Source organism: Camelina sativa, chromosome 17, assembly GCF_000633955.1.
Source record: "Camelina sativa cultivar DH55 chromosome 17, Cs, whole genome shotgun sequence".
In the NCBI taxonomy this organism is placed as follows: domain Eukaryota; kingdom Viridiplantae; phylum Streptophyta; class Magnoliopsida; order Brassicales; family Brassicaceae; genus Camelina; species Camelina sativa.
The window spans coordinates 12555548-12566776 of record NC_025701.1 but is presented as its reverse complement, the minus strand read 5'-3'; the positions used below and the strand labels follow the sequence as shown (position 1 = coordinate 12566776).

The 11229-nt window shown below is 34.8% G+C and overlaps 1 protein-coding gene and 1 pseudogene across 1 annotated transcript; both read right to left on the bottom strand.

Moving 5' to 3' along the window:
- On the bottom strand, window positions 2542–3654 carry LOC104756896 (uncharacterized protein At1g24000-like). The gene is made up of 3 exons (XM_010479552.1): window positions 3440–3654; window positions 3047–3343; window positions 2542–2955 (listed from the first exon to the last, which is right to left on the bottom strand). The coding sequence occupies exons 1-3, from the start codon at window positions 3528–3530 to the stop codon at window positions 2702–2704; spliced, it is 642 nt and encodes a 213-aa protein (XP_010477854.1). The 5' UTR covers window positions 3531–3654; the 3' UTR covers window positions 2542–2701.
- On the bottom strand, window positions 5624–6146 carry LOC104759426 (annotated as a pseudogene).

Genomic DNA, 11229 nt, shown 5'->3' with positions numbered 1-11229 from the left:
AAATAAAACAACAAGACATTTTAAGGAAAACAAGAAAAACAGCAAATCATCAGGTACTGAAGTCTGGCAAAAGTCTAGTGACTTAATTCTGAAGTCTGGTGACTAAAGTCTGAAGTCTGGTGACTAAAGTCTGAAGTCTGGTGACTAAAGTCTGAAGTCTGGTGACTAAAGTCTGAAGTCTGGGGACTTGTACATTATTTCCCATTGGCAATGACTTCTAGATAACTCGACGTAGTGATCCATTTGCCTCATTAAAAACCATGCCAAGAAAACCCAGTGGGACAAAACTCAGCTATGGGAAAAAGAGTACAAACTTCACACCTAAGTTATCTAGTTATCATTACCGGGTGAAGTCTTCAAGGTGGAGATGTTAAAGACCTGGATCCTCGGTAGGTTGAATGACCCGTCAGCTATGAGTGAATGAGCTTCCTTAGCCATCTCCTTAGCTCTTGAGCGAGTGATCCTTCCCACAATCTCCAGTTCCTCTGCAGCTTCTGACTCCTTGCTAGCCATGATCATATCAGTTTTGGTTCCCATAACAACCATGAATTCATCATCGTGGTCGTGCTTCAAGGACTCGAGAGCTAATATTTCTAACATATTTTTGGTTATTTTTTTTCTTTCTGAAATACAATCAATATAAAACTAGATGTTCAATCTAAAATACAGCCAGTTTAAGCTGCTAGACAATTTACATACATGGTTCTGCATCAAAAAGGATTCATTAATTCATTATGTCTGACTCAATCATCGTAAATTCTTGCAGATGATGAAGAAAACTTAAACCAAAAGACTAATAACTGATTTGTGACACGTTTCTAATACATGTTATTAAGCCCGTATGACCAAATATATTGTTTGTTCACATGCTTCTACTCCGCGGATTTCATTCTCAATCTTCACTCCCAATGTTATTAAAAGACTAACATATTTCTCACATTAGATAACACAGTAACTAAAATTTAAACACCGAGAGAAAGTTGTAAAAAAGTGAAACGAAAGTAACCAACTCATCACGATGGTGGTCACCGGAACATCAGCTAATTTTAACTACAAGCATAAAGTAAAAATCGCATTATTACTCGTCGTCAGATTCATTGGACAATAACTTGTCAGACGTGTCAGATTCCTTGGACACTATATTGTCAGATTTATCATCCTCAACTAGCCATTCCTTTTGAACACAAAACAACATATGATTAGTATTAAGTACAAACATAAGCACAAATATATATATATATATATATATATATACAGTAATGTGCAAATAACCAATTTACCAGCGACTTCTTGTAGTAGGCCATCATTGTTTTCTCATAAGCATCCATGCGGATGCCAGCCTTCACAACGTAAGATTCCTTTATCTAAAACACCAAACCCACATGTTAATACAAACATACCTGCAGAAACAATTTAATAACTTAGATATATTTACAGATTAATCCAAGAGTTCCCACGATCCAGCAAGGTTTCTAATAATATTTTCCGAGACAAATCAAAGACCTGCCTCAAGAGATATGTTCTCGATCGTTGTCAGCCTCAATCCTTAAGATCATAAAATGAACAATAGTTTTAAGAAAACTTGGTTAGAAATAATCAATGTGATCAAACTTTGCAAGGATACTATTTGAACAAGACATTTGAGATAATAACATAATTTTAGTAATTTTGTTCAAATAATGTACCGCTTCAGACAATATATTCCATTTGTCTTCATTAGCTTGTATAGTCTGCATATATATCCATTCAAAATTCAGAACAAATACAAATCACATGCAAACAACTTGTCAATTACAAAATAAGATATAAACAAAATTTTAAATCACTCATAACAAGTAGCTTATTCTTTTTCTTGATGAGTTGCTCCTTATAGATCTTAATGAAGTTCTTCCTAAAAATCATAAGGGTATATATTTTCATTTGGGGTCTCTTTTTGAGAAATTCTCATTAAAAATAAATCAAAATTAGAAAAATATATAATTTTAAAGCTATAATGTTTGGAATCGTTTCTCATTTGATTTGAGAGACCCTCTAGAGATATCTGTCTCATACACATGTCATAGTAGAACACATACGATGAAAAATCCTTGAAGAGATCTATAGAATGTTAATTTGAATAGTTTACAGTGAGACATATGTTTTAGATTTCGAATAATTTTTTTGGATCGTAACTATTACTAAGTATTGATGTATATATCTTTTATTAAAAAGTATTCATAATTTCTAGTATAGACTTGCCTCTACAAGCCTTTCCGTAAAAAAGCCTAGCTTGTGTTGATTATTAGTCTATTGTGTAATGAACATTCGCAGTTCTTTTATTTTTGATACATCAATTAGTTCTGTTTTTTTTTTTTTGTTAATTGGACCAACAATAAACATTTACTTTAATACCTGGCTAACTTGGTTAGATTAAGTTGCCTTCTCCATAATTTTTTACGGTAAAGGAGAACATGAGAATATATCTTTATTAAGCAAACAAGTTACACAAGCCGCCAATTAGATCCCCCAGTTGTGAAAAATTATAATCATCCGGTCCAACAATAATCTGCCAATAGATATTTATTATAATATAGCTATACGATCGAGTCATACATCCCCAAAATACCAAACGTTTATTGCAATAAATATATAGATATGTATGTATGCCAATTTATTTAGACGACGTTTTGCAATGTAGACGAACCTTCAAGTTAGGACATATTTATTTAAGGACTTTGGCATCGATCATCCTGATGAGATAAGCAGCTGTGTTGATGGCTAGATATGGGTCGTCGATGTCATCAGAAATCTTTTCGAACACTACGGTCCATTTCACGTGGCTACCATCACCATCTTCCGAAGGCGTAACGACGATGGTTATTTTGAGCGTCTTGTAGTTCCTCAAGATATAACTGGAGATCAGTTTTACCGTGGTTTTCCTATTCGTCCAATCCTCAGCCTCGATCTCCACCTCATCTTTTATAGTGAAAAAATAGTGATTAGGGATTTAATCGAGAGAAATGATGAATCAATGAGATATATCATATATGTAATGTAGAAGAGTTACCATCATCTTTTACTGCTTCCATGAAAGATTTAAACAACTCTTCTGCTGGAGACTTACGATAAAACTCAACAGTTCTTGAATTTATGTTGATGGAGATGTGTGGGCCGACGTGGATGTCTTCGGGAATCTTCTCGACCTTGACGGTCCATTTCACACGGCTACCATCACCGTCATCCCTAGGAGTAATGGTGGCGGTTACTTTGTACGTCTTGTACTTCCTCAAAAAATCAGAGCTGATCACATTTATCGTAATTTCTCTTTTCTCCCAATCCTCAGCCTCGATCTCCACCTCATCTTCTGTTGAAACAATGAAACATAGAAATTAAAGGTTTAGTCGAAAAAATAGTTAGCAGATTAATCAATATGATGTATGCAATACTGTTGAAGACTTACCATTGTCTTTTAATGCTTTCATGAAATCTTTAAACAGGTCGTCCGCCTGAGACTTCACGTCAAACTCATGAGTAGATTCGTTTAGTGCCATTCTCTATTTTTTTTTGTTTTTGAAGTCTATGTTATGTGTGGGTTTGATAATAACCTTCTCAGTATAATGAATGTGGTTATATAGAAAGACAGAGGTTTATGACAATTACATTAAATAAAATCACCTAACCCCACCCATCTAACTTTTTCACTCTGTGGAATCTTTTTAAAACTAACCTAAAGCTTCAGTATTTGAATTGCAGACCACATTGATTTGCAGACGAATGTGGTATATACATGGGAGTAAATAAAATTTGCAGACCACATTGATTTCAACAGCCTAATTTGTGTATCGATTATCTCAATCTAGCAAGTGCTTTACGTAAATTACTTTGTTTTGAGATACATTTTTAGAAATATATGATCACTAGTAAAATTCTTCTTAAATGACTCTTTCTCTATGAGCTTCATGTAACACAAAACGCGTTTTATTTTTTTGTCTAGTATACGATTATCAACCCATTTTAACGTTATGAACTTAGACATGACTAGTGAATGTTGTGGAATAAATACAAAATATATAGGCAGACGTCACTCAACTTACATAAATTGAGTCACATATTATTTAGCAACCCGATTTCGTACTTGTTTAGTTATTTTATCTTATAGCGATTAACTGGAATAATAATAAAAAATAAAACCTCAATGGTATAAATAGTGAATTAATAATAAAACAATACATGCAGTATATTGTTAACTCGAACTAAGCAAAGCATGTTACTGAATCTTCAATCTCCTTCAAAACCTTTTTTAAAAAAAAGTATAAGTATGAGGAAACTGATGAGTGAGTAAAAGCGATTGTTCTGTAAGGTGAGGGTTTGTGTAATTGTGTTCATCAGTCTCTTAACTAAAAATGACAATACATGAGGGTGTGATCACGTGTTCATGACTCTCACCAACTGTTCGTAGCTTAGTATGTTGAAAAAGTGAATCTACATGGAAGAATATTTGTGCATGACCAAATTATTTTATCGGCTTATTTTAGCTATTAACTTAAACCATAAGCAATTAATTTACATTTCTTCTGCTAAGAAGAAAAAACAAAATACTTTATATATATATAAAAAAAAAGTAACATCTTTGGCGAGCTGAAAAAACCTTTAATATGCATTTGACGGTAGTAGCTTAGATATGTATATAACTAGATAGATGAGTTCCCACTTAAAAAATAGATCCAGAAATAAGTCCAATATAGGTCTTCAGATGATTCAGACACCCCAGGATAAGATCTAAGAATAAATTTAAAAAGTTTCTCGGACATCTCCTTAACAATTTTCTCATCCATCTCCTTAACAAGAATTGCATCGATCCCCTGGAAGTACTTGACAGAAGTGTCGATGATGGAGTGTGGGTCTTCGATCTCAGGACGGGTCTTCTCGTTCTGGACGTTCAATCGTGAGTATATTTTATATATTAATTCTTTTTTGATAATTATTTTCTTCAAACAAACTAACACAACCAAATTGGATAGTTAATTATATATGCGTTCTCTGTCCTTGTGCTTTTAAAGTAGTGGTGGCGAATCGCATTTTCGTACTAAAACAATGAGTTGTTACATAATTGATAATCCGTAACAATAGACATGGATAAACTTAATTAACCATAATATTAAAAATCGTCGATACAACAATAATATGCATGCAAATCGATATATTATTATGTATTTTAAAGCTTTATGAATTATGAGTAAATACATTCTAAATGTCCAACCATTATTAACGATAACTAGTCCATATATACCGCAATAAGCGTACGTAGAGATATAGATAGCGACAGGGCCGGTCCAAGGGTTAAGGAGGCCTAAAGCATTTTTTAATATGGTATTTTATAAATATACATTAATCATCTGTATATGATACATACAATATAAAAAAAAATACAAAAGTTGCCAATGAGGGGATTCGAACCCACGAGTAGATGTTTAATCTAAGTACCAGATACCAACTCAGCTAAGAAATATTTTGTCAAATAGTCCAAATATTTTGTATTTATTAGGTTTCCGAAAGCAGATGCTTTAGCTGCTTGTGGGGTGGGCCAGGCCTGGATAGCGATATAAACGGGGTTCTACCCTGTTAACACATAATTAAGATAATTCTAATTAATAGCTTCAAGAAGATACGCATCCATCTCTCTGTAAAGAAATCAACAAACGTGTTCACGATAGATTTTGGATCTTCGATGTTAGAGATGATCTTCTCGTACTCTACAGTGAATATACCACGGTCACGGCTATTGTCTTCCACATGAATGATGGTCATGGTTCCTTCGAGCTTCTTGTACCCATCCAGGTTTTGCCACATAGACACGCCTTGGCTGATTTTTCCTTTGAGCGACTCGTACCACTCCGAGACTTGAAAGCCCTCGATTCTAAACGTAGTTTTTTTCTTCTCCGAAGGTATAGCCTCAATCTCCATCGTGACTATATATAGTGAAACATAGCAACTAGAGTTTTAATCAAGATATATATATGAATCAATGAGAAGTGTACGTATAAGTAATGGAGAAGATCGTTACCGTTGCCTTTAGGGAGATCTAGTATGTAAATGCATGTTTGAAAGAATTTGTTTGCTGGAGACTTTATGTCAAAATCAGTAGAAAAATATCCATTTAATGTCATTTTCTCTGTCCTCGCTCTTTTTTGTTTTGTTTTTTTTATGGAGTATATGTTGTGTGGGTTTGATAAGAAACTTATCAATGAATGTGTTTGTTTATATAGAAAAAGTTTATTTTTACCTAACCCCACCATCTAACATTTTCACCATATCGAATGTTCATAAATTTAAACGAAAGCTTAACAGACTTGTGACAGCTATAATATATATGCAATCAGCTTGATTAATTCACCCAATTAATTAGTTAATATGGTATATGAGAGCTTTCATTTACCTTGTGAACATTTTTAAAGTGGGATATTCTTTCGAAAAGTAAAATGGAGATCTTTAAGCATAACACGTTTTTAGTTGTTTTTTTAATGTATAATCTTAAATAGTTTCATATGCTAAATTTTAAGTGACTAATGACTAAAATAAAATAAATAACCAAAAAAAAAATTAAACACAAGATAAAAATAAATGTAGAATACTAAGGGGTTTTCAAAAGTTTATCCAGAGTAACCAAAATGATTAAGGTATGAGTCTAAACAAATGTGATTGCTTCGTTCTTAACTCAGAAAAAGACAATATATCATTTTGGTATTTGTTTAGACTCATACAAATATCAATTAGTGAGTAATAAAGTTGAAATAGATGATTACCACACGCTCAAGCGACTAATGAGTCTGTTAAAGTATAATGGATATCTGTGGTGCTAATTGATTTCATCTGCTTAATTTAGCAAGTAACTAAAATCATCCCAGAAGCAAAAGAAAGTGACTAATTTTTGACTAACGAATATCGTCAAATAAATGTCACTAAACACTCAAGTCACTCAACAATTTTAAATTACTATATTGAATTTTGAGAGAAAAAACCTAAAAATTGAGTCCCATGTTTAAGTTATAATGTGCTTGACTATTGTTTGAACAAAAAAAAAGAAAAATGTGCTTGATTATTTAAATATATATTCAAGACTTTAAGTATTAATATCATTTATCATTTTAATAAACTATGATAAATTGATCGAATATTTTTTTTTTTAACACCTTACTTTATTAACTTGAATCAAAGATTACATAAGTTATCAATGAACATACAAATACAACCAATCCTTAAATAAGAGGAAGTAATCGAAAAAGTGAAACTAGATATGGCTTCCTTTTGTAAGTAAGTCTTACACACTAACAGATTAACAACTCTGTTATTTTCCTTCATCGTCTTCATCTTTATATAATCTTCTTTTTGCTTGGCTAACATCTTTTTGATGAGACTCCAATATGCTTTTTGAAAATCATTGGTTACGATCCATCTGTTATATCGTGAACCATACAAATATCTCCATTTCCCGCTGCAGGGAATTGGTATCTTTCTCGGTTGTAGTTGATACTCTTGATTGATCCATAGTCTTGATTTTTTATTTGCATTCATCGTATTCACCCATGGTTTAAGACAATGTCCGTCTCTGACTATCTCCCAAACATAGAGTCCAAGTTATCCTTACAATGGAGAGATAAGGATAAGAGAGAGACTCAAGATAAGTTCAAATAGAATTAGGATTTATCTAGTTCTATGTTCTAATAGGAAAAGGAATAAGAAATCCTCTATATATATCAAGTGTTGAGTTGTGACATTGATATGAAATTAAGAGAGAGCTTAAGAAGGGTTTAGTTTTGAGAGGAGATTTTCTAAACATAAATAAAGAGAGTTATTCTTTATAATCAAATTCTATTTTTAATCTTTTATTTGGTATCAGAGCAAGGTTTAATCAATCCAAAGGAGCGGATTTGATTCTAAACAATGAGCGAACTAGCAACTGGATCACGTCCAAAGGACATGGACAAATCAGTATCGATCCAATGCCCTCAACTTACCTCTACAAACTATACGGTATGGTCTATGAAGATGAAGGTTATACTGCGGATCAAAAGGTTTGGGAGACAATAGAACCAGGTTCAACCGATGAAGACAAGAATGATGTTGCAATAGCATTATTGTTCCAATCAATCCTAGAATCTCTTATACTACAAGTAGGTGATCTACTTTCACCTAAAGATATTTGGAATTCGATCAAGTCAAGAAACATGGGAGCTGATCGTGTCAAGGAGGCACGCTTGCAGACTCTAATGTCTGATTTCGAGAAGTTAAGGATGGCGGATTCAGACAGGGTTGATAGCTTTGCAGGAAAGCTATCAGAAATCGCAACTCAGGCAACATCACTTGGACAAATGATCGACGAGCCTAGGATGGTGAAAAAGTTGCTAAACAGTGTGCCAAGGAACAAGTTTATCCATCTTGTTGCCACTCTAGAACAAGTATTGAAACTCAATACTACTAGCTTCCAAGAGATAGTTGGAAGACTCAAAGCTTTCGAAGAGAGAATACAAGGAGAAGATAAACAAGAAGACACACAAGAAAAACTATTGTTTACCAGTTCCGACTATCAACCACAATCGACCTACAACCCGAGTTTTAACAACTTTCGAGGCAGAGGTCGTGGTCGAGAAGGAAGAGGCTACAGAGGACGTGGCAGAGGACGAGGCAAAAGAAGATATAATGGACAAGAATGAACCGATTACCACACAAATCAGAATCAAACTCAGGAAAAGAAAGAGAAGACAATAACCTGTTTCAGATGTGACAAGCTTGGTCACTATGCTTCTTCATGTCCCGAGAAATACAAAAGATGCAAGAAGCAAACAAGGTTGAAACAGAGGAGACAGAAAAAGCGGATCAGACTCTGTATATGCATGAAGTCGTTTTCTTGAATGAAGACAAGTTTATACCGAAGAACTACAGCAGAGAAGAAGGCATGTGGTATCTAGACAATGGGGTAAGTAACCATATGACAGGTTACGAGAGTTATTTTTCTGAGCTTAATAGGAACATAAAAGGAAAAGTCAAGTTTGAAGATGGATCATGTGTGGAGATTGAAGGCAAAGGTTTGATACTGTTTGAGAGCACGAAAGGAGAGCAAATTCTTGTATCTGATATCTATTATATCCCTGACCTCAAGAGCAACATACTAAGCTTAGGACAAGCAACGGAGGTAGGCTGTGATGTTCGTATGAGACGTGATTATCTTACAGTTCATGATCCAAGCGAGAGGCTTTTGGTGAAAGTAATGCGATCTGCGAATCGACTTTACAAAATCAGTCTCAAGATAGGAAGACCAACATCACTACTATCACGACTTGAAGACAACACATGGAAGTGGCATGCTAGGCTCGGACACATCAGTTTCAAGACGATCAAGACAATGTTTCTGCATAAAATGGTTCATGGATTGTCTGATGTAAGAGAAGAAAAGTTGTTGTGTGAATCCTGCTTAGTTGGTAAGCAGACTCGACAAGTGTTTCCGAAAGCTGCGTTGTTTCGAGCTTCTAAACCGTTGGAACTGCTTCATGCGGACCTGTGCGGTCCTATATCACCTGCAACACTCGCAAATAACAGGTACATATTTATGATTATTGATGATTTTTCAAGATACATGTGGTCTATCTTGATAAAAGACAAGAGTGAAGCTTTTGGAAGCTTTAAAGGGTTCAAAAGTGTTGTAGAAAAGGACCTTGTAAGAGCTATCAAAACTCTTAGAACAGAAAGAGGGGGAGAATTTACATCTAGAGAGTTTAATGATTTTTGTGAATCTGCTGGGATCACAAGACATCTAACATCCCCTTACACACCACAACAAAATGGTGTTGTGGAGAGAAGGAACATAACACTAATGGAGATTACTAGGAGTCTACTTAAAGCAATGGAGGTACCGAATTACTTTTGGTGGGAAGGTGTACGTCATGCAACCTATTTGATCAACAGGGTACCTACCAAGGCTCTTAACAACATCACACCATACGAGTGTCTGCGAGAAAGAAAGCCAAGCATTGATCACTTGAGAGTTTTCGGTTGTTTAGCATATGCTAAAGTTGATGTTGCTCATCTCAAGAAGCTTGATGATCGATCACAGTCTTTGGTTCATCTTGGGATAGAACCAGGATCAAAAGCTTATAGTCTGTTTAATCCTTCTACTAGAAGGATAGTTGTAAGCCGAGATGTGGTTTTCAACGAGAAGAGTAAGTGGACTTGGAATTCATCACCTGCAAAATCTGTTAGAGAACCAGGAATGTTTCATATGCGATGGGGAGAAGTTGAGAATTCTGGAGAAAGACCGGTTGTGACAAATAATGACATCGAAGATCAAGAAGAAGATGAAACAGAGAGTGTTACATCTCAGGAAAACAGAGATGACAATGAGGTGATTGTCACTCGAGAAACACAACAACAGCAGCCCTTGCGAAGAACTGCTCAACAAACCCAGAAACTGAAGCATTTAGAGGATTATGTGCTCTTATCTATCGTGGAGAGTGAGATACTTCTCTTCTTAATCAATGATGAACCGTTATATTACAAAGATGCTAAAAACAAGCAGGTTTGGAGATTTGCTTGTAAAGAAGAGATAGACTCCATCAACAAGAACAAGACATGGGATCTTGTTGATAAGCCAAGAGATGTGCAGTAATAAGGCTTAAGTGGATATTTAAGATCAACAAAAATGTCGATGTTCCTATAAGCAAGCATAAAGCAAGGTTGGTTGCTAAAGGCTATGTACAAGAAAGCTGGATAGATTTCGGAGAAGCCTTTGCTCCAGTGGCTGAGACTATACGACTGTTAGTTGCTTTAGCTGCATCGGATGGATGGGAGATCCATCACTTAGATGTTAAAACTGTGTTTTTACACGGTGAGCTAAAAGAGGATGTATATGTCGATCAACCTGAGGGTTTTGAGATTAAGGGTGAAGAACACAAAGTTTACAAGTTATCGAAAGCTTTGTATGGACTGAGACAGGCTCCACGAGATTGGAACACAAAGCTAGATCAAATCTTGAAGGAGATGGGCTTCAAGAGATGTGTTAAGGAGACTTCAGTGTATCGGAAATCAAAAGAAGGTGATTTGCTCTTAGTTGTTGTATATGTTGATGATTTACTAGTTACAGACAACAATCTTAAGCTAATAAAAGAGTTCAAGGAAGGTATGTCTGCAAAATTTGAGATGACAGATCTCGGCAAGCTTACTTACTATCTTGGCATTGAAGTGAAACAAGAAGAAGAC